Source organism: Macaca fascicularis, chromosome 7 (assembly GCF_037993035.2).
Source record: "Macaca fascicularis isolate 582-1 chromosome 7, T2T-MFA8v1.1".
Lineage (NCBI taxonomy): Eukaryota > Metazoa > Chordata > Mammalia > Primates > Cercopithecidae > Macaca > Macaca fascicularis.
The window spans coordinates 102,628,234-102,653,321 of record NC_088381.1 but is presented as its reverse complement, the minus strand read 5'-3'; the positions used below and the strand labels follow the sequence as shown (position 1 = coordinate 102,653,321).

At 38.7% G+C, this 25,088-nt stretch overlaps 1 protein-coding gene across 3 annotated transcripts in view; it reads left to right on the top strand.

Annotated features, from left to right (window-relative positions):
- BAZ1A (bromodomain adjacent to zinc finger domain 1A) overlaps window positions 1-25,088 on the top strand; it is a 129,560-nt gene that overhangs the window by 45,775 nt on the left and 58,697 nt on the right. For all 3 annotated transcript variants that reach the window (XM_045397525.2, XM_065547489.1, XM_065547488.2), the window contains exons 4-6: window positions 5,041-5,184; window positions 20,415-20,516; window positions 24,229-24,316. In XM_045397525.2, the coding sequence (XP_045253460.1) occupies window positions 5,041-5,184; window positions 20,415-20,516; window positions 24,229-24,316 (334 nt within the window). The remainder of the gene's footprint in view (window positions 1-5,040; window positions 5,185-20,414; window positions 20,517-24,228; window positions 24,317-25,088) is intronic.

The window sequence follows — 25,088 nt, the reverse complement described above, 5'->3', positions numbered from 1 at the left end:
TGTTAAATGGAAGGAAAGATTAAACAGCTAAGCCTGGAATGGGCAAGGTGCAGCTAAATCTGAGGAAGAACAGGAATAAAAGAACTAATTGCCTCTAGTACCCTTGCCATCTCTTCTGTCTTATAGATTTTACCACCTCTCACTGCACACTGTCTCCTCCATGATATATGACTGCCGACAGCACCAGAATTTTGTCTTACAACTTTCATGATGGGAGACAAGGACTGATTTTAACCTTCTAGATTCCAAGTTTAAAAATCTTAGAAAAGATATACAAGCTCAGCAAAGTAGAGCCTACCCTGTATCAACTAACTCTGGCCACTAGTTTGGGAGAACATGGCAGCTCTATTAGCCATTTGGAAGAGGGTAGAACATGGGAAGAATAAAGTTCCTAGGAGAATAGAGTTGGTAAATGAGACAGGATGCCTACAGTATATCAAAATTTGTTAATGGTATGGGATAACCAAATGAATGATACAGACAGCAGAGTATCTAATCTTGAACCACTTTTTCTCAGAGAATAGAGATTTAGCCCAATGGTAGGTATTTATGTGCTTAGAATATTTGTAGTTAATAAAACCTTCCCCAGGATTACATAAGAGTTATAGCAGCTCCAGCCTGGCCAACATGGAGAAACCCCATCTCTACTAAAAATACAAAATATTAGCTGGGCATGGTGGCGCGTGCCTGTAGTCCCAGCTACTTGGGATGCTGAGGTGGGAGAATCAGTTGAACCCTGGAGGCAGCGGTTGCAGTGAGCTGAGATTGCACGTTGCCTGGGGGACAGAGCGAGACTCAAAAAAAAAAAAGGAGTTTAGAGATACCATAAATATAATCCCAGCAATGCTCTCTCTCCTTTATATTTACTCCCTACTATATTTTGCAACTATTTTTTAATGACTTCATTGAGATATATTTCACATACCATAAAATTCACCCATTTAAAATGTAGTTTTAATTTTCAAACATTTTCAAAATCTCAGAAAGAAAGCTTTGCCCATTAGCAGTCACTGCCCATGGCCCTCCTGTCCCCTTACACTGCCCGCCCCACCCCCTGCTACCAAGTTTCTGGTACCTACTTTGTCTATCTTCTCTCTAGAGATTTGCCTTTCTGGATATTTCATATAAATGGATTCCTGCGATAGGTGGTCTTTTGTGTCTGGCCCCTTTCATTAGCATAATGTTTTCAAGATTCGTAAATATTGTACCATGTATCAGTACTTCATTCCTGTTTATTTTTTTGCCGGATAGTATTTTATTGTATGGTATATAACACATTTTAATGATCAGTTGATGGATATTTGGATTGTTTATAATTTTTGGCTCTTAGGAGTAATGCTGTTCTGAACATTTATGTTCAAGTTTGTGTGGACATGTGTTTCATGTCTCTCAGGTATATAGCTAAAAGTGGAATTACAGGGTCATATGGTAAATCTTTGAGGAGCTGTCATACTGTTTTTCAAGGTGGTTCTACATCCTCACCAACACTATTATTGTGACTCTCTTAATAGAGATGAAACCTCATTGGTTACATAAACTCCCTCTGGAGAAGAAATGGATTTTTTTGACCACATTTCTAGAAGTTGAGAGTCAGACAATCAGTTATCTAGAGCTGAGATGAATCACCAAGGGAAAGTATATACCAACCAAGAGATACGCAGTAGCACTTTGGGGAAATCAGTGTATATTTTGGTAGTATGAGGAGATAAAGAAGCAGGCAAAGACAGAAAAAAATATAGTCAGGGAGGTAGGTTAGATGATGAATAGGGAAGATTTTGTACCATAAAAATAGAGGTGGAATTTTTTAGTAAGGGGGTGGATAATGGTTTACAGAAGATTAAGACAACTAAGACAAGACTTTGGATTTGTTGACCAGTAGTTAGATTACTGTGACTTTCTTGGGATAAGTTTTTTACATGATGACCAAAATTGTAAGAAGGGTAGGGAAGTGGAGAGACAATCTAAGTCACACTTCTGAACCACATGACAGTAAATGGAAGGAGAGAAGACTTCACTGATGAGTGAATAAGTGCTGGGAGAAGAGGGTACATTAAAGAGCAGATTATAAATTGATAGGAAGTTGCTATTAATTTATTTTTTAGCCAATGAAATGGTTTTTTTTTGTTTTTTTTTGTTTTGTTTTGTTTTTTTGATAGTCTCCCTCTGTCACCCAAGCTGGGGTGCATGCAGTTGCAGGATCTGAATAGCCGGTATTACCGGTGTGCAGCACCACCACGCCTGGCTTTTTAAAAATTTTTTTAAGACAGAGTCTCACTCTGTTGCCCAGGCTGGAGTGCAGTGGCATGATCTCGGCTCACTGCAACTTCTGCCTCCCAGGTTCAAGCACTTCTTGTGCCTCAGCCTCCCAAGTAGATGGGATTACAGGTGCGTGCCACCACACCCAGCTAATTTTTGTATTTTTAGTAGAGACGGGGTTTTGCCATGTTGGCCAAGCTGGTCTTGAAATCCTGGCCTCAAGCAATTGATCTGCCTTTCTCACCGTCTCCAAGTGCTGGGATTACAGGCGTGTAAATGGTCTTTACAAGAAGCAAAATGTCTACAGAACAGGTACAGATGCAGATTATCTTTGCTTGGCCTTCCCCTTGCTTTGGCAATCACTATGCTTCCATATAAGGGGATATTTATAAAAATTGGATTGTTTTTGTTCTTGGAATCTACTTGGGCTTCAGCAATGCCAGGTCCCTCTAGGGAGTGAGAAGAGACCATACCCTGGAGTCTCTAGAAAGCTAGAGATAGATGTAAACTTTCTGGGATATTGAAGAGTATGTTTCTTAGCAGAGGAAAACTGAAGATACACAGGAGGAGAAACAATGCAGCGGGATAAGAGAAGAGGTTACAGGCTGGAACAGTTATAAAGGATATGGACATTTGATGTTGAGAAGGAAGTCAAAGAGCCTAAGTCAAGATCTCTTCTTTCATTTTCTAATGTTAAAGCGCTGAGACTGGGACTTGAGGAAAGGAGAAAGTTTTGGAAATCTGTTTTGAGAACGAACAAAAGTTATCTCAACCATAACAGTGAGATCCTAACCTTGAATTCATAGGAGACTCATGATTTCAAGGCAGGAAGTAAAGAATTTGAAACAAGAGTGAGTGTGGAGAGAAAACAGGTGCTGTCTTTTCTAGCATTGAAAATTGGCACAATAGAGATGGGATTAAGGAATATTTTAATTGTGGTTGAATGAGTCTAAAATCATGGCCCATAAAATCCAGATATAGTATGCAGAGTAAAGGAAGCCAGAATAGGGGTGATAGAGTTAGTGAATAGGAAGCTTTCCAGAGATCAGAAGTCACAACAAAATTCATGAGAATAAAAAGGTTATAGTCTGAAGAATTTTAGAATTTAAAATATTGGATACTTTCAAAAATTATAAGGCCCCAAATCTGTAAAATAAGATACTGTGCCAATATATGACTTTCTAAACAGTTAACTTTAGTTAGGAATATAACTGCTAAGAGAAACAGACATTTTCACAATAATAGCTAGAGACTTCAGTACTCCACCTTCCATAATGGATGGAACAACCTGGCAGAAGTTAAGAAATAGAGGATCTGAACAATGCAATAAATCAACTAGATGTAACAGACATAAACAGAACACTCAACCCAACAACAATACGCATTCTTCTCAAGTGCACATGGCATATTCTCCAGGATAAACCTTATGCTAGGTCACAAATTTAGTCTCGTTGGATTTTAGAAGGTATGTATCTGTGTTAGACAGAGTTTTCCAGAGAGACAGAACCAACAGGAGATACATATCGAGAGAGAGAGAGATAGGAAAAGGGATGGGGAGAGAGTATGGAGGAGGGGACACTGGTACAAGTCCCAAAATCCAAAGGCTGGAGGACCTGGAGTTGCTGATGTCCAAAGGCAGGAGAAGAGAGATGTCCCAGCTCCAGGAATCAGAATGAACTTGTCTTTTCTCTACCTTTTTGTTCTGTCTGGGCCCCCGGTTAATTGGATGGTGCCTGCTCACATTGAGGGAGAATCTTCCCCGACTCAGTCCACTGACTCACACACCACTGTTCTCTGGAAACGCCCTCATAGACACACTCAGCAATAATACTTTAGCGACTATCTGCTTTTGCAGTCAAGTTGACACCTAAAATTAAGCATCACAAGCTCATGCAAAGTATCTTCTCTGACCACAACAACATGAACGTAGCAATCATTAACAAAATAAAACTGGAAAATTCACAAATTTATGAAAATTTAAAACATGCTCTTAAACAACCAGTGGAGCAAAGAAGAAATCCTAAGGAAAATTAGAAAATAACTTAGAGATGAATGAAAACAAAAATATACCAAAATTTATGGGATACAGCAAAAGCAGTGCTAAGGGGGGAGTTTTTAGCTGTAAATCCTTATATTAAAATATAAGAACGATCTCACATCAGCAACCTAACTTTACAATCTAAGGAACTAGAAGAAGAACAAACAATCCAGAGCTAGCAGAAGGAAGGAAATCAGATAATTTTGTATAATCTTGATAAGTTGTGTTTTAAAATAGTTTTACAGCTTTAAATTATGTCTAATATTTGCTTAAATTAAATGTTACAGATTTTCTTTCTTTTTTTTTTTTTTTTTTTGAGATGGAGTCTCGCTCTGTCTCCCAGACTGGAGTGCAGTGGCATGATCTCGGCTCACTGCAGGCTCCGCCTATCGGGTTCACACCATTCTCCTGCCTCAGCCTCCCAAGTAACTGGGATTACAGGTGCCCGCCACAACACCTGGCTAATTTTTTGTCTTTTTAGTAGAGAAGGGGTTTCACCGTGTTAGCCAGGATGGTCTCCATCTCTTGACCTCGTGATCTGCCCGCCTCAGCCTCCCAAAGTGCTGGGATTACAGGCGTGAGCCACCGAGCCTGGCCCCACAGATTTTCAATTAAATTGTTTAAATCACTCAGCTAATAGACTCTGCAAAACAAAATAACTGGTTCAAAACAAATCGGTTGCTCTGAAATGTTTGGCTGTAAAATATCAAATGATTTGCATTTATAAACGTATCATTTTATTTCAGGTTGCAATGTAGGATTTTGGAAGTCCTCCCTCCATCACATCAAAATGGTTTTGCTAATGGACATGTTAACAGTGTGGATGGAGAAACTATTATCATCAGTGATAGTGATGATTCGGAAACACAAAGCTGTTCTTTTCAAAATGGGTAAGTGATTTTTATTAATTTTTAAATTATTTGGCAAATTGCCCACTGATACTCCATTGAAACAACTTTTTTTTTTTTTTTTTTTTTTTTTGAGATGGAGTTTCGCTCTCTCGCCCAGGCTGGAGTTCAGTGGCTCGATCTCAGCTCACTGCAACCTCCACCTCCCATGTTCAAGCGATTCTCCTGCCTCAGCCTCCTGAGTAGCTGGGATTACAGGCGCCTACCACCATGCCTAGCTAATTTTTATGTCTTTGGTAGAGACAGGGTTTCACCATGTTGGCCAGGCTGGTCTTGAACTCCTGACCTCAGGTGATCTGCCTGCCCTAGCCCCTCAAAGTGCTGGAATTACAGGCATGAGCCACCACGCCTGGCTGAAATAACTTTTCTTTCATCCTTTTTTCCTTCTAGTCATACTGTGGTATAGTACTCATCTAAACAATCTAGTTCAACAATGATGTTAGAATTTTCAAAACTGCAATTTACCTAGTTAACACTATGCAGCTGCTGAAGAGCAATGGATGCTAACTCTCATTCAGTCATTTATACATCCCCCCCGCCCCCTGCCTCTTTTTTTTTTTTTTTTTTTTTTTTGAGACGAAGTTTCCGTCTTGTTGCCCAGGCTGCAGTGCAATGGTGCGATCTCAGCTCACTGAAGTCTCCCAGGTTCAAGTGATTCTCCTGCCTCAGCCTCCCAAGTAGCTGGGATTACAGGCATGCGCCACCACGCCTGGCTAATTTTGTATTTTTAGTAGTGACGGGGTTTCACCATGTTGTTCAGGCTGGTCTCGAACTCCTGACCTCAGGTGATCGACCCGCCTCAGCCTCCCAAAGTGTTGGGATTACAGGCGTGAGCCACCGCATCTGGTCCCTACTTTTGTTTACTTGGAAAAATCCATTCTGTACTTTAACAGTCATTCCCTTTGGCACACACAATAAAGAAACGCTGTAACCACCTCAAATTCAGACAGTTGATGATCTGTGTCAGCTGGGTGCTGTTGGAGAAAAATCACACAAACATGTAGCTAGGAATTTAAAATCTCAGCTGAGTCTGCAACCGATTAAAAGTTCTTTTACATGTTTTAGCTCAGCAACCTCTTCTGTTCTCCACAATGACTATTCTAAATCATTATTTCTCCATTCTGGTCCCTTTTAGGCATCTCAGACTTCAAAATGCTTTCTCCCGCCTGTCTTGTGTCTTCCTTGGTTTCCTATTTTTAGTGAACAGTACCATAATGTTAAAAAAAGAAATCTGAGATCACTCTTACCTACTTCTTTTACTTTGCTCCTGAAACACCAGTGTCGATAAGTTCTTTCAGAAACTTTTTGTTCACGTTCTCATTTTACCTGACATTAACTATTATAGCTATAACTAGCATTTGAGAATTGACTATGATCAGGCACTGTGCTAAGTACTTTATATGCATTTTGGTCAGTTCTGGAAGAGTGTTGTAATTCTAATTTAACAAGGAAAAGCCTGAGACTTAGGAAGGTTAATTGGCTTTGTACAAGGTCATCTAACTAGCACACTGTCTGACAGAGTAATTTTTAAGTGAGTGAATGAAGCATGACATGCTCCTGTATAAGTCTTTTGATACATCTCTCACTTATTTTTTTTTTTTAAAGAGATGGAATCTTGTTCTGTTGCCTAGGCTGGAGTGCAGTGGTGAGATCGTAGCTCACTGTAGCTTCAAACTCCTGGGTTCAAGCAGTCTTCCTGCTTCATCCTCCTGAGTACCTAGGACTACAGGCGCATGCTACCATGCCCTAATTTTTAATTTAAAACTTTTTTTTTTTTTTTTTTAAGTAGAGACAGGGTCTTGCTATATTGCTCATGCTGGTGTCAAACTCCTCGCTTCAAGCGCTCCTCCCACTTCAGTCTCTTGAAGTGCTGGGATTACAGACAGGAGCCACTGTGCCTGGCCAACTTACTACTATTAACCAGAAAAATAAATTACTATATTACTTGTTCATGTCTTCCGTTAAGTATAGGGTTTGGGATGCAAAATTTGTGGGAATTATAGTAGTAAATGTATGTCCTTGAGCATGTTTTCATGTGTTTTGTTTGGACTATGTCAAAGATTGTAACCTTTAAATGGAGTTAGTTATAAATCAGATGAGTATATGCATAGGTACAAATATAAGTAAACATGTAAGTATTCATTAACAATAAGTACAAATAAAGTCTCTAATTTTTTGGAATGCCTCTTGAAAATTTTAATTCAAGGTATAAAAACTAAGCCCAGTCTTAAAGGATTGAACACAGATTTTTGTATATGCAAGGTATTTTTAAAATTCATGTTTAAATATGGTAAGCATTTATTTATCTGAATTTTTTTTCGAGACAGTTTCGTTCTTGTTGCCCAGGCTGGAGTGCAGTGGCACGATCTTGGCTCACTGGAACCCCCTGTCTCTCGGGTTCAAGTGATTCTCCTGCTTCAGCCCCTCTAGTAGCTGTGGTTAAAGGCATGTGCCACCACTCCCAGGTAATTTTAGTGTTTTTAGTAGAGACGGGGTTTCTCCTGTTTGGCCAGGCTGGTCTCAAACTCCTGACCTCAAGTGATCCGCCCACCTCGGCCTCCCAAAGTGCTGGGATTACGGATGTGAACCGCTGCACACGACCCATGTTTTTTTTTTTTGAGATGCAGTCTCACTCTATCGCCCAGGCTGGAGTACAGTGGCGCAGTCTCGGCCCACTGCAACCTTCCTGGATTCAAGTGATCTCCTGCCTTAGCCTCCTGAGTAGCTGGGACTACAGGCGCGTGCCACCACGCCTGGCTAGATTTTGTATTTTTTAGTAGAGACTGGGTTTCACCATGTTGGCCAGGCTGGTCTTGAAGTCCTAACCTCAGTTAATCTGCCTATATCGGCCTCCCAAAGTGCTGGGATTATAGGCGTGAGCCACCATGCCCGGCCCCATGTAGTAACTTTTCCTATACTTTTTTAATTCTTTTAGGTGCTGTGAGGTGATTTGAGATGAGGAATGTGTAGATTCTGGGGGTCAGCATGCTGTTATTCAGCTCATGAATGTCCCTTTTTCAGATTTGAACATGAGCTACCTGCATATTTTCTGGCTAATTTGTAACTTTGAATACAAAGCACATTAATTCAGAATTTCAATTAGTAAATATTTTGCCTGTTATAATGTAGCATTTTGAAGAAGACTTCCATTGGTGAATCCTACTTGTGACATTTGTAGGAAGTTTACTACAAAGTATGATTGAATTTGGCCATAGGAGCGATCAGTCATAATTTCCTGACTAAATAGACTGTGCCATATCCCTTGTATACAGTTAACTTGCAATAGACCCTTGATATGAGAAAAGTGAATAAGCTGATCAATTATTTTTTGTTTTTTTGATTTTGTTTTTGAGACAGGGTCTCACCCTGTCACCCAGGCTGTAGTGTGCAATGGCGTGATCTCAGCTCACTGCAACCTTGACCTCTTGGGTTCAAGCCAGCTTTCCTAGTAACTGGGACTACAGGTGCACACCACCCATGCCCAGCTAATTTTTTGTATTTTTTGTAGAGATGGCGTTTCATCATGTTGCTCAGGCTGGTCTGGTATTCCTAAGATCAAGCAATTCACCCACCTCAACCTCCTAAAGTGTTGGGATTACAGGCGTGAGCCCACACACCTGGCCTAATCAATTATTTATTCACAGGATTTTTTTGTTTTGTTTTGTTTTTTGAGACAGAGTCTCACTCTGTCGCCCAGGCTGGAGTGCAGTGGTGCAATCTCAGCTCACTGCAGACTCCATCTCCCTGGTTCAAGTGATTCTCCCACCTCAGCCTCCCAAGTAGCTGGGATTACAGGTGCACGCCACCACACCCAGCTAACTTTTGTATTTTTAGTAGAGATGGGGTTTCACCATGTTGGCCAGGCTGGTCTCAAACTCCTGACCTCAGGTGATCCACCTGCCTTGGCCTCCCAAAGTGCTGGGATTACAGAATGTGAGCCACCACACCTGGCCTATTCACAGGTATTTTTATTTTTATTTTTATTTATTTTTGTTTTGAAATGGAGTCTTGCTCTTGTTGGGCAGGCTGGAGTGCAATGGTGCAATCTCGGCTAACCACAACCTCTGCCTCCCGGGTTTAAGTGATTCTCCTGCCTCAGCCTCCCGAGTAGCTGGGATTACAGGGATGTGCCACCACACCTGGCTGATCTTGTATTTTTAGTAGAAACAGGGTTTCTCCATGTTGGTCAGGCTGGTCGCGAACTCCCAACCTCAGGTGATCCTCCCGCCTTGGCTTCCCAAAGTTCTGGGATTACAGGCGTGAGCTACCCCGCCTGGCTCACAGTTATTTTTAACTAATTTGTCTATGTTAAAGAATCTCAGCCTTCACTATATATCAATATCATAAAATACCTGTTTGTGGATTGCTACTGCTCTGTGTAGACATCATCAGATACCACAGGAAGGGTGAAACACAGCTGTCTTTGGACCTTATTATTTCTAAATTAATTCCCTAATTTTAAAAAATTCTCTAATTAGGCCGGGCGAGGTGGCTCAAGCCTGTAATCCCAGCACTTTGGGAGGCCGAGACGGGCGGATCACGAGGTCAGGAGATCGAGACCATCCTGGCTAACATGGTGAAACCCCGTCTCTACTAAAAAAATACAAAAAACTAGCCGGGCGAGGTGGCGGGCGCCTGTAGTCCCAGCTACTCGGGAGGCTGAGGCAGGAGAATGGCGTGAACCCGGGAGGCGGAGCTTGCAGTGAGCTGAGATCCGGCCACTACACTGCAGCCTGGGCGACACAGCGAGACCCTGTCTCAAAAAAAAAAAAAAAAAATTCTCTAATTTGAGTAATTGACTTCCAGGTAATTTTCCCTGCCATCAAAACATAATGTGGATTTTCTCATGTTTCTGTAGGTTGTTTAAAGAAAAGGGAAGGGAACAAGTACTTATTCATTTATTTTTATTCATTTATTCATTAACATTTTTTCATTTACACTTATAACAACACATAAATTGTTTTGTTTCTTAGAATCATTCTGTAATGGTAGATGGACGTATCCTCTATCACTTAGTAGAAATGGAAGTTCAGAGTTAGGAAATTTGCCCAGCATCACATAGCTCATTATGTCTACAAGATATACGCAGTGTTGTCAAGATGTCAGTTCTTCCCATCTTGATCTGTAGGCTTATCCCTACTTAATATGTAGGTTCAATGCATTCCCAATCAAAATCCCAGCAAGTTATTTTGTGGATATCAGTAAACTGATTATAAAGTTTATATGGAAAGATGGGAGACCCAGAATAGCCAACACAGTATTGAAAAACTAAGTCAGAGAACTGACACCACCCAGCTTCAAGACTTACTGTGAAACTACAGTAATCCATAAAGTGTGGTATTGGTGAAAGTATAGACAGATCGATCAATGAATCAGAATAAACGCTTCTGAACTAGACCCACATAAATGTAATCAAGTGACCTTTGACAAAGCAACAAAGGCAAAACAGTAGAAAAAATAGTCTTTTCAATCAATAGTGCTAGAAAAACCTGGATATACACATGTAAAAAAAAAATCTAGACATAGACTTTACACTTTTTACAAAAATTAACTCAAAATGGATTGTAGACCTAAATGTAAAACTCCTAGAAAACACAGAAGAAAACCCAGATGACCTTGGATATGGTGATAATTTTTTAGATATGACACAGAAGGCATAACCCATGAAAGAAGTAATTGATAAACTGGACTTCATTAAAATTATGAACACTTTTATTCTGCAAAAGACATTGTCAAGAGAATGAGAAGTCAAGCCACAGAGTGTTTTGCAAAAGATAATCTGATGAAGGATTGTTATCCAAAATATACAAATAACTCTTAAATCTCAATATTAAGAAAATGAGGGCTGGGCACCATGGCTCATGCCTATAATCCCAACACTTTGGGAGGCCAACGGGGGTGGACTGCTTGAGCTCAGGAGTTCGAGACCAGCCTGGGCAGCATAGTGAAACCCCCATCTCTACAAAAAAAAAAAAAAAAAAAAAAAAAACACACACACACAAAAATTAGCCGGGCATTGTGGTGCGTGCCTGTGGTCCCGGCTACTCAGGAGGCTAAGGTGGGAGGATGGCTTGAACACAGGAGGTGGAGGTTGCAGTGAGCTGATTGAGCCACTGCCCTCCAGCCTGGGTGACAGAGCCAGACCCTGTCTCAAAAAACACAAAAAAACGAGCAACCCAATTAAAAAATGGCAAAAGATCTGAACAGGTACCTCACCAAAGAAGCCATATAGATGGCAAGTAAGCATATGAAAAGATGTTCAACATCATATATCATTAGGGAATTGTAAATTAAAACAACAATGAGATATGACTGTGTACTTACTAGAATGACCGAAATCCAGAACACTGACAACACCAAATGCTAGTGAGCGTGTGGAGCACCAGGAACTCCATTTATTGCTGGTGGAAATGAAAAATGGCATAGCCACTTAGGAGCTCAGTTTGGCAGTTTCTTATACTACCAAACATACTTTTATATGATGTAGCAATTGCATGCTTTGGTATTTACTCAAATGAACTGGAAACTTACATTCACACAAAAACCTGCACATGGATGTTTATAGTAGTGTTATCTGGTACCTCCAAAACATTGAAGCAACTAAGATGTCCTTCAGTAGGTGAGTGGATAAACTCTGGTACATAAAGACAATGGAATATTACTCAGCACTAAAAAGAAATTAGCTATTAAACCATGAAAAAACACAGAGGAAATTTAAATGCATATGTACTAACTGAAATTTAAATGCATATGTACTAACTGAAAGAAATGTACTATATATTTAAACTCATGTGGGTGTATGCCTATATACATTATACAGTCCGAAAAGGCTACATGCTGTATGATTCCAACTGTGACATTCTGGAAAAGGCAAAGCTATGGAGACAGTAAAAGAATAAGTGGTTGCCAGGGGTTTTCAGAAGGGAGGGATGAATAGTCAGAGCACAGAGGGTTTCTGGGGCATTGAGACTATTGTGTACAATACAGTAGTGCTCCCATATCCATGGGGGATATGTTCCAAGACATTCAGTGGATTCTTGAAACCACAGATAATACCAAACTATATACACTATGCACAAATTTCATTTTCCTTCTTCACAATTTCATGAATAGAAGATTCATTCGTATCATGGATTAACTTAGGAAGCTTAGCATACAATTTTTTATTCCTTATTAAGTCCAGAAATTTCACCTTTTCACTTAAAGGAAGCACTTTATGGCTTCTCTTTGGTATATACACGGTGTATACAGTGTGGCTATATAGGACAAATGGAAGATTCATGTCCTGGGTGGGATGGGGCAGGACAGCATGCAATTTAAAACTTATGAATTACTTATTTCTGGAATTTTTTTCTTTAATGTTTTCAAACCACAAGAGGATACCTGTCATTATCTACATTTGTGAAAACTCATAGAATATGTAACACTGAGAGTGAACACTAATGTAAACTGTTGACTTTGGGTGATAGTTATGTATCAGTAAAGTTTAGTAATTTAAAAAAATGTATATTTAATGCCCTTTGACTTTTTAAATTTTAAAATTTTAAAAATTAAATTTAAAAATAGTTAAAAGGGCATCAGTTACATTCACAGTGTTGTACAGCTATCACCACTGTTTACTTTGAAATAGAAATTTTGTATCCATTAAGCTATAACTTTTTCTCCCTCCTCCCAGCCCCTAGGAACTTCTGATCTACTTTGTCTCTTTGAATTTTCCTATTTTAGATATTTTGTATAGATAGATAGGTTATGTTTGCCCTTTTGCATCCGGCTCATCCCTTTTGCATCTGGCTCATTTCACTTAGCATGTTTTCAGGGTTCATCCATGTTGTAGCACAATTAGGAACTTCATTCCTTTTTATGGCTGAATAATCCATTGTATGTGTATATCACATTTTGTTTATCCATTCATCTATTGATAGGTATTTGGATTGTTTCCACCTTTTGGTTACTGTAAATAATGCTGCATTGAATATTGGCATATAGGATCTGCTTGAGTCCTTGTTTGAAATTCATGCGGATATATGCCTAGGAGTGGATTGCTGGGTTGTATAGTAATCTATGCTTAACTTTTTGAGGAACTGCCAAACTGCTGTTCCCAGCAGCTGTGCCACTTTACATTCTCATTTGCATTGTCAGAGGGTTCCAATTTCACCATACATTTGCCATGAGTTGTTATACTGTGGTTTTTAAAAATTATAGTCATCCTATCGGGTGTAAAATGGTATCTCATAGTTTTGATTTACATTTCCCTGATGACTAATGATGTTGAGTATCATTTCATGTGCTTATTGGTCATTTGTATATTTTTTTGGAGAAATACCCATTCAAGTTCTTTGCCTGTTTTTAAATTGGGTTGTTTGTCTTTTTGTTGTTGAGTTATAGAGTTGTGTTTTTTTGTTGTTGTTGTTTTGTTTTGTGTTGAGACAGACTCTTGGCTCTGTTGCCATGCTGTAATGCAACGGCACAATCTCGGCTCACTGCACCCTCCGCCTCCCAGGCACAAGAGATTCTTATGCCTCAGCCTCCTGAGTAGCTGGGATTACAGGTGTGCGCCAACACCCTCAGCTAATTTTTGTATTTTTAGTAGAGATGGGGTTTTGCCATGTTGGCCAGGCTGGTTTCGAACTCCTGGTCCCAAGTAATCGCCTGCCTCAAGTAATCTGCCCACCTCAGCTTCTCAAAGTGCTGAGATTATAGGCGTGAGCCACTGTGCCCAGCCTAAGTTACAGAGTTTTTAAATAATATATTCTAACTACCAGAGTTTTAAAAATATCTTGATATATTTGGGGGTGCATATTTATATTTATATTTAAAAGTAAAAGTAAATTTTATTTAAAAATTGACTTCTTGGCTATTATTTAATAGGACTAGATGAGAGTTTGGACTGCATTTTAGAAACAATATTTTGTTATATAAGATTGAGGTAAAGAGGATTAGGGTTTTATCTCCTAGTCTTTCTCTCTGAAATTTTACATATGTATTGTGTCTGCTTTCAATAATTTTTTTTTACTCTTAATGTTTGCCGTTCAAGAATTGGCCCACTAATGTTATATTGTCTGCTATTGTTCCTTTCACTCAAAAATTACTAATAGATTTTTAAATAAAATTTACATGTGAATATCCTTACAACTTGGTGAGACCACACTGTGTGTAATTACTTGATACAGGTTTCCCCTGTTAACAGCCAAATAATGAAGTTCATCTGCAATCACAAATTCTCTGGAATCTGAACTAAATTGATAGATAGTCCTGACTCAGTCCCTAGTTTACCATCTGATTTCAGTAGCCAGATGTGCCAGGTATAGGTGAGTTTGTGTAGTTGCTTTTAGAATTTGTAAAAGAAACCAAATATGGTATTTGTAGCAGCTCAGATTAGTATGTGAATGATGCTTTCTAATAATATAGTCTGTTATTGTGATTTAAAGCTATCAGGCTGCTGCCTATTTTTTACAATGGATCAAGTTTTATGGAACCATCTCTAAACACATACCAAAAGTTGAAGTACATTATAAAAAATCCTTTAGCCTGACCTGAAAATAGTACATGAATACATGAGTACGCTTTTGGTTACCTATCCTGTCCTAGTGGTGATTTGCAGGAGCACAAGGGCAAACTGTTTTAGAAACGTCAGGGGCTGAGCGTGATGGCTCACGCCTGTAATCTTAACACTTTGGGAGGCCGAGGCGGGTGGATCATGAGGTCAGGAGATGGAGCCCATCCTGTCTAACATGGTGAAACCCCGTCTCTACTAAAAATACAAAAAATTAGCCAGGTGTGGTAGCTGGCGCCTGTAGTCCCAGCTACTTGGGAGGCTGAGGCAGGAGAATGGCATGAACCCAGGAGGCAGAGCTTGCAGTGAGCAGAGATCATGCCACTGCACTCCAGCCTGGGCGACAGAGCGAGACTCCGTCTCAAAAAAAAAAAAAATACAAAAAATACAAAAAATTAGCCAGGTGTGGTGGCACATACCAGTAGTCCCAGCTACTTGGGAGGCTGAGGCAGGAGAGTTGCTTGAACCCAGGAGTTGAAGGTTGCAGTGAGCCAAGATTGCGCCACTGCAGTCCAGCCTGGGCGACAGAGCAAGACATTGTCTCAACAACAACAAAAAAAGTCTGGAATAATATGTATCTAGCTTCAAAATATTATATGTACTCTCATGCAATATAGTCTAGCTATCATTATAACTTGACTAATTGTTAGTAAGATAATGGAATCTGAGTGTTATTTTTAAAGAAGCAGACCTAATTGTTTTGCTATTTGTAGTTCCATGGATGGAAACTTAATGTGTGAGAAATAACCTTAGCATTTTAAATATATATATTTATATATATATATAAAAATTATATATCTCTCACCATAAGTAACCACTGGTGCCTAATCAGTTAGTGGGTTGTCATTGTAGAATAATTATGAATACAATTTGATGATTTCTCTTAAAAGAAACCTTTATGTTGAAAGTATAGGAGTTTTTTTGGTCATTTCTGTTGAGCTGATATAGAAAATTATTTAATTTTTTATGACTTTATTGTCAAATGTTCATAATATATTAGGAAAAACAACTTCTATTATGGTAAAATCAAAGTAGAATTAAAATTTACATATATAACTAGGCATATTGAAATAAACATTTGTGAAATTTTGTTGTAAATAAATAATAGGAATGGTGTTCTGATTTTATAAGTACAATATTTGATGTTTGCTTGTTGTAGAACTAAACACAGGTCTACACTTGTTGGTAATAAAATGGTGAGTCACCATCATGATTGAGATCACTAAATTCAACTTGATTCAACCATTTAGGCCAAGGCTTTGGGTAGCAAGAAAAAAGATTAAAATGTAAGTTCTTTTTAATATTATCCTTGTAGTTTCTATCTTGTAGGTGAATTCATATTATAAGAAGCAGTTTTTCTTGGTCTCCAGTAATTGTGCTTCTTTGGGAAGAATGCAATTAGGATTTTATTTTATATAGAATTTTGCATAAGTATTATAGATAGCAAAGCCCCAGTAAGAATATTTTCACTGATTAGAAAAAATTTTCTGTTTATCTTCACAAATGAATTTCATGGTACAGCAAGAACAGTAAAAAATCATTCTTTGCACATATAAACTCGCACATTTTACAGCCTTAAATCCATGAAGATATAGTCTGGGGCCAGGTGCAGTGGCTTATGCCTGTAATCCCAGCACTTTGGGAGGCCGAGGTGAGTGGATTGCCTGAGGTCAGGAGTTCGAGACCAGCCTGGCCAACATGGTGAAACCCTGTCTCTACTAAAAATACCAAAAATTAGCTGGGCATGGTGGCGGGCACCTGTAATCCCAGCTACTCGGGAGGCTGCGGCAGGAGAATCGCTTGAACCCGGGAAGCAGAGGTTGCAGTGAGCCGAGGTTTGTGCCATTGCACTGCATCCTGGGCAACAAGAACAAAACTCTGTCTCAAAAAGAAAAAAAGATAAGCTCTGGTACGGTGGCTCACACCTGTAATCCCAGCACTTTGGGAGGCTGAGGTGGGGCCATTGCTTGAGCCCTGGAGTTATACATCAGCCTGGGCAATGTGGAGAAACCCTGTCTCTATAAAAAATACAAAAAATTAGCCGGGCATGGGTGGCACATGCCTGCAGTCCCAGCTACCCAGGAGATTGAGATAGGAGGATCACTTGAGCCTGGGAGGTTGAGGCAGCAGTGAGCCATGATCGCGCAATTGTATTCCAGCCTGGACAACTGAGTGAGACCCTGTCTCCCCCAAAAAGGTCCATATATATGTTTTCTAGACTCTATACCAATATCTGAATACTTAGTTAGAATCTAAATTTTTAGGAATTACCGCTCACATCTTGGTTTTCTCTCCTGTTAGTATATTAATTATTTTATAATTTACTAAAATGTGGGGGAACTAATATTTTTTGTGTATTGGTTATATAAAATATGTTCATATATATTTAATGCATAGTAAAATATATATTTACAACATTTGTAATTAGATATTGCCACTGGTAATAATTTTAAGTGCAACTTAATATACTTGATCAATCTCTTATGTATAAAATAGTAGTGGGTAGTTGCTAAGTTGATATCTATTCAAAAAGTATTAAGATAACTTAATTCTCTTGTTCTTAAACTGCTACTAATTCATTAAAACTCATTTGTTTTTCCTTTATTTCAAGAAATTTTCTTTTTTTTTTTTTTTTTTTTTTTTTGAGACGGAGTCTTGCTCTGTTGCCCAGGCTGGGGTGCAGTGGTGCAATCTCAGCTCACTGCAACCTCTGCCTTCCAGGTTCAAGCAATTCTCCTGCCTCAGCCTCCTAAGTAGCTGGGGCTACAGGCACAGGCCACCAAGGCCAGCTACTTTTTGTATTTTCAGTAGAGACAAGGTTTCACCATATTGGCCAGGCTAGTTGCAAACTAATGACCTCATGATCTGCCTGCCTCGGCCTCCCAAAGTGCTGGGATTGCAGGTGTGAGCCACCACACCTGGCTGAAATTTTCTTACTGAGAACTCCTCTCATTGCTTCATTTGTTTTTTATTTTATATTATTATTATTTTTATTTTGAAGATGGAGTTTCGCTCTTGTTGCCCAAACTGGAATGCAATGGCATGATCTCGGCTTACTGCAATCTCTGCCTCCTGGTTCAAGTGATTCTCCTGCCTCAGCCTCCTGAGTAACTTGGATTACAGGCACACACCACCACACCTGGCTAATTTTTTGTATTTTTAGTAGAAATGGAGTTTCACCATGTTAGCCAGGCTGGTCTCCAACTCCTGACCTCAGGTGATCCACCTGCCTCAGACTCCCAAAATGCTGGGATTACAGGCGTGAGCCACTGCGTCCAGCCTGTTCGTTTTTTGAGACAGGGTCTTGCTCTGTCACCCAGGCTGGAGTGCAGTGGCACAGTTACAACTCACTGAAGCCTCCAGTCAGGCTCAAGTGGTCCTCCCATCTCAGCCTCCAAAGTAGCTGGGACCACATACGCATGCCACCATATCCAACTGAGTTTTTTTTTTTTTTTTGTGTGTGTGTGTGTGTGTGTGTGTGTGTGTGTGTGTGTGTGTGTGTTTTGTAGGTTTCCTCATGTTGCCCAGGTTGGTCTCAAACTTCTCAGCTCAAGTGATCCATCAGCCTTGGCCTCACAAAGTGCTGCGATTACAGGTGTGAGCCATCACACCCGGCCAGCAGTGCTTCTTTCTTTACATTTAGAATTCTTTCTTTGATCTGTTCTCTTGGAACAGTGCTTTTCATACCACAGGTTGTTATGGCCCCATGTAGGTTGTGAAATTAACTTGGTAATGAACTTTAATAGAATAGAAAATACTAGATATTCCATATAGTACAGGTGCATATTTAAATACATCTACTGATTTATGTATATACTGAGTCTTAGTGTAAAGATACTTGGCCTTCCAACTTAGAATGTAATGCTATTGTAGGTAAATAGTTTTACTTATTTAATTGTGTCATATCCCTTTTGTGTTAAACACTTCCCCTGCTTTGTGTGTGCTATATTTATGTAACTTTAAATCTGATTCTCATTGTCAGTGCTTTTCTTAATCATCTTACCATATCATTTTCTGCTCTTCTCTATAACCCCCACTTATATCCTCTTTACATTCACAGAGGTGGCATTTTCAGAATCCTACCTCTTCTCTCTATTGCTGCTACTTCCATTTAAGTCCATGCTGCAATCAGTTCTCAGTAGCTTTCCAACTGGTATTCCTGTTTACACTCTTGCCCCAGATTGTCTTTTCCACATAGCAGCCAGAGTGATCCTTCTGAAGTGTAAGTTAAGTTATTATCACCTTATTATTAAAAATCCTCTAGTGACTTTACTCAGAGTTAATATCCAAAGCCTTGTAATCTGGCACTGCTGCTACATCTCTGAATCTTTTTTCATTTTCCTAATTCATTTTGCTACTTGTGTAAATTGTGCATGCCTCCTCCCACCTCAGGGTTTTTACTTCTTTTCTCTTTTTTTAGAAATTCATTTCCCCAAGATTTTTCATGAGTTGCTCTCTTGGTCGTTTTTTTTTTTTGTTCCCCCCTCCAGATCTCTGCTTAAATATCAACCTCTTTGAAGGCATACTCGGTCAACTTATCAGAGATCACTCTATAAAACAGTGGCTCCCCCACCCTGTACTCTGTTCTCGTCATAGAACTTATCACTTCTCCTGTTGTATATGTTTTTGTTTGCTTGTATCTCCTCACTGTTTCTATTTTGTTGACTACTGAATCTTCACTATTTAGAGTAGTTTCTGGCACATTGCAGGCTCGTAACTATTGAATAAATGAATGAATACACCCTCAAAGGGAAGAAAAGATGTGAAGTTGGTGGGGGGTAGGGATTAAATGTGTAGTCTCTTGGCCAATTTAAACTACATTGTCTCCATTTTTATTCTTGGATTATATAGCTGTAAAGAAAGTTTAAAAGCAAATCCAAGAACTTTTTTTTTTTTTAATTTTTTACTCTTTAAACTGGGTACTCTATGCTTCATCTCTAGTTATTTTCTTCACCCAAGGAAAATGTATTGAATGAGTAGCTAAAATACCTACCTAAAATAAAATAGTGCTTTTTTCTGTTTTGGCTAATAGAATGGTGGAGGCAGGGATCAGTAACTTATAAAACCTTAGTTAAAGTAAAAATGCACAGCCACATACAGTGGCTCATGCCTATAATGCCAACACTTTGGGAGGCCAAGGTAGAAGGATCTCTGGGGGCCAGGAGTTTGAGGCTGCACTCAGCTTTGATGATGTCATTGCACTCCAGCCTGGGTGACAAGGCGAGACGCTGTCTCTAAAAGACAATAAAAATTTTAAATTTTGATATTGGCCAAGCACAGTGTCTCATGCCTGTAATCCCTGCACTTTGGGAGGCCGAGGTGGGAGGATCACCTGAGGTCAGGAGTTCGAGACCAGCGTGACCAATGGTGAAACCCTGCCTCTGCCAAAAATACAGAATTAACTGGTGGTGTATGCCTGTATCCCAGCTACTTAAGAGGCTGAGGCAGGAGAATAGTTTGAACCCAAGAGGTGGAGGTTACAGTGAGCCAAGATGTGCCATTGCACTCCAGCCTGGGCAACAAGAGCAAGACTCCATCTCAAAAACAAACAAAATGTTTGAAATAGGTGATTTTGTTATAGTGTATTCTTACTAGGTTTCCATTTAAAATTTCATTTTCCAAATTATTAACTGATTTGTCTTTTCCCTCCTCTTTTTAGGAAGAAAAAAGATGCAATTGATCCCTTACTATTCAAGTATAAAGTGCAACCCACTAAAAAAGAATTATATGAGTCTGCTATTGTTAAAGCAACACAAATCAGGTAAAACTCACTATCTTCTCAATAGTAGTTTAAAGTAGAATAATTATGTAAGATTAAGAAGGTCTGATATAGAAGAAATAGGAAGTACTGTGATTGCTTTCCTTTTAAAAAATAAATGTACATTTATATGTTCATAGACTGATTAAAATAAATCCTAAGAATCTTGATGAAGGCCAGGTGCAGTAGCTCACGTCTGTAATCCTAGCACTTTGACAGGCCAAGCCAGGAGGATCGCTTGAGGCCAGGAGTTCAAGACCAGCCTGGACTATGTGGCAAGACCCTGTCTCTATTTAAAAAAAAAATCCTAATGGACTGATGGAGCCCTTTGTTTAGATGACTAACCCCAAATAGTCTTCTATCTAAAGAATTTAAAAGGGTCCTATTTATGAAGTACTTTTCATGAGATAACTCAATTTTTAATATTAATGAAGGTACTTATAAATGTTAACATTTGTAGTATTCATTAGACAAACATTTGATCAGTTTTTTCCTATTCATTAAGAAAGCTAAATCATAAAAAATGAGTATCTTTAAAAAGTTCCTGTTTGAGGCCTAATCAGAGGAGACAGAAGTTAATATAAGAAGTTGCTTTAGTGAGTAGTTAATACATAAAATAACTGGCTTTAGGTTATACAGATATATTTTAGGAAAATCCCTATTGTTGCCTGTTGGGTTTAGACTCTTAGTCATCTGAAAGTAAGATGATATCAGCCAACTATCAACCTGCCACCTAGGAGTCAGTCTTGTATTTCATTTAATGTAAAATAATTTTTGCTTGTGTTCTCATCCCTTTTGTTCCATATATATTCATGTGTCCAAACAAAAGTGGTAATAATATAAGTATTAAGAGAATCCTGAGATAGATATATCACTTTCTGTGGCTGTATTGAGGTATGTGTAGTTTGTTGGTTTGTTGGTTTTGGGGGGCTCGTCATTAGTTTAAGATCTCTAGAGCATTCTACATTTTACTGTATATTCAAAAATAATATTCCAAAACTAATGTTTGATTATTCAAACTTTTAAAAATTTGTTTAGTTTATGGGCTCATGAGTAGCACTGTTGAGACTACAGATATTTTCCTTATTCACAGTTGAGTTTTTTTCTTTTGCATTTAGTTCAGGATGTTACTTATATAATGTAATTCCCTATTTAATATTTTTCATTTTTCTATTTACTTTTTGACTTATACTTTAATTATTCTGCTAGACCATGGTTACAGTCTTGGTTAGCTCATTTTTTTCCTAATTTGTAAGCCAAAGAATTACAAGGTGAGAAAGTTATACTTCATAATAAAAGACTTAAATGACTTATAGGTCTTTGTTAGCATCAAAAAATAGTACGATGCTATTTTTTTAATAAAGAGATGGTAATATTCCTCTAATAAAGAAGAAGACTTGATATGCTAGAGTAGCATTGACATGTAGAACTTTCCTTTTTTTTTTTTTTTTTTTTTGAGATGGAGTCTTGCTCTGTTGCCCAGGCTGGAGTGCCGTGGCGCATTCTCGGCTCACTGCAAGCTCTGGTTCCCGGATTCACACCATTCTCCTGCCTCAGCCTCCCAAGAAGCTGGGACTACAGGCGCCCGCCACCATGCCCGGCTAATTTTTTGTATTTTTTTTTTTAGTAGAGACAGGATTTCACCATGTTAGCCAGGGTGGTCTCGATCTCCTGACCTCGTGATCCACCCACCTTGGCATCCCAAAGTGCTGGCGTGAGCCACCGCGCCCGACAGAACTTTCTTTTATAATGGAAATGTTATATGTATGCTATCCAACAGCCATGTGTCGCTATTGAGTATTTGAAATGTAGCTAGAAAGAATGAGGGAACTGAGTTTTAAATTTTATTTATAAATAAACAATATGTGGCTAGTAGCTACCATGTAAACTAATGTAGTCCTTGAGGACTAGTTTCTTCAGCAGTGAACAAGTAATTACCTTCTCTTTACCAGCTACTGTATGGTGCAGAGATATAGCGGAGTCCTTGTTCTCATGGAGCTTTAAATCTAGGAAAAGAATATAGTTATCCTTGTTTATCTGTGTGGGAGGGAAATCTTTGGATGTTCAAATTTCATAAAATGGTGTAGTATTTGCATCTAACCTACACACATCTTCCCATATGCTTTAAATCATCTCCAGATTATGTATAATACCTAATACAATGTAAATGAAGTATAATTCATTGTTATACTGTATTGTTTAGGGAATACTGACCAACAAAAAAAGTCTATACATGTTTAGTACAGATGCAGTTTTTATTTTCTCCAAATACTTTTGATCTACAGATATGGAGGGCTAACTATACATTTTTGGGAAGGCCACTACTTAAAAATCATATATTGTTTATTCACTTACTGGAGCTTTTAACTTGGCTTTTTCTTGAAAGGAATACATTGAACTCAAAACATTTACTTTTTTCCAGAAAAATACTTCTATTTCTTTTCTATTGGTTTTGTTTTGTTTGTGGTGGTGGTGGTTACTCTTGTGGTTGTTTTTAATTGGGGGGCAAGGGAGAATAAAAAACAGTATTAGAATATTAATTTTAAGCCTCTTTTAATTTTCATCCCACTAATTTGTTGGTTGTCATGAGATTTAAATACAAAATGTTTTAAAATTTGATATAAGCTATGTTCAACTTTGTTTACAATATCCACTTGAATGTTGATTTGCAGCACTTAATATGATTTCTGGTAGTCTACTGATTTTAATTTTTTTGTTTTGTTTTGTTTTGCTTTGTTTTTTTGAGACAGGGTCTCACTCTGTCTCCCAGACTAGAGTGCAGCAGTGCAATCTCAGCTCACTGCACCCTCTGCCTCCCAGGCTCAAGCGATTCTCCAGCCTAAGCCTCCCGAGTAGCTGGGATTGCAGGCATGTGCCATACCGCCCAGCTAATTCTTGTTGTATTTTCAGTAGAGATGGGGTTTCACCATGTTGGCCAGGCTGGTCTCGAACTCCTGACCTCAAGTGATCCACCCTCCTCAGTCTCCCAAAGTGCTGGGATTACAGGCGTGAGCCACTGTGCCTGGCCTGATTTTAATTTTTAAGAGAATTTTAATGATTATACTTGTAGGGGTAATAATCTAATGTTATAAAATTTGATTTACTCTCTATAGCATATTTTCCTTAAAGTTTGTTTTCTTTTTTGTTTACTTTTTCCTTTTTTTTTTTGAGATGGAGTCTTGCTCTGTTGCCCAGGCTGGAGTGCAGTGGTGTGATCTCAGCTCACTGCCTCCTAGATTCATGCCATTCTCCTGCCTCAGCCTCCCGAGTAGTTGGGACTACAGGCGCCCACCAACACCACTAATTTTTTGTAGTTTTAGTAGAGGCAGGGTTTCACCATGTTAGCCAGGATGGTCTCAATCTCCTGACCTCGTGATCCACCCACCTCGGCCTCCCAAAGTGCTGGAATTACAGGCGTGAGCCACCGCGTCTGGCTCTTGAAGTTTGTTTTCCCAGTGGCCCCTAAACAACAAATGCATATGCTGTTTTTGTAATAGACTTTTTATAATAGATTCACTCATGTAGATCTTATAACTTCCTACATAAATACCTCTGTAAAAGTTTCTTGTAACTTCTACATAAATACTGTTAGAAGATGAAGTATCCTTTGATTCCTAGGCTTGAAATTCAGGTTATAAATTTACAGAAATTACGGAGTTTGGGTTGAACTCTTTGATGCTAACACTACCCTCTTTGACTTCCTTCCTTCCTGTAGCCGGAGAAAACACCTATTTTCTCGTGATAAACTAAAGCTTTTTCTGAAGCAACACTGTGAACCACAAGATGGAATCATTAAAATAAAGGTAATTAATGAAATTATTTGTTGGAAGACAGAAAACAAAATGGGTAGTGTTATAAAGTTACAACATTGCTGAAATGTTATTTCAAAGATGATTAAAGATTGCTCTTTTTAAATCTGGAGCCAATTTTTAGTACTTCTGAAAAATATTTATTAGATTAATTACTATTTTTAAAATTGCTAGAATTGCTAGGTGGTTCAGTTACTACCACTTATAAAAAAGATCAACAAGGACAGGTGAAAATAGAAAATTTGGAAAAAGAAAAGTTATCAAGTGGGGCAGCTATAGCTTCCTAATACCTGTAGTGTGGTTCTGGCTTATGAAGAATAGACAGATTCAAAGAACAATGCTAAACAGAGCCTACTAGATGAAAGAACAATGTATAATAAAAAGAGCATTGGCTGGGCACCGTGGCTTACTCCTGTAATCCTTGCACTTTAGGAGGCCAAAGTGTACATATTGCTTGAGCCCAGGAGACCAGCCTGGGAAACATGGTGAACCCTGTATCTACAGAAATTACAAAAATTACCTGGGTGTGGTGGTGGTAACTGTAGTCCCAGCTACTTAGGAAGCTGAAGTAAAAGGATCACCAAGGCTGCTGTGAGCTGTGATTGTACCACTGCACTCCAGCGTGGACAACAGAGTGAGACCCTGTCTCAAAATAATAATAATAATAATAATAAATAATAATAATGTATCATGCTAATACTAAGCAGACATTATATTTTGTTAATAACCATTTTGAGAGGAAAAAGTCAAGTTTTAGAGATTTCAC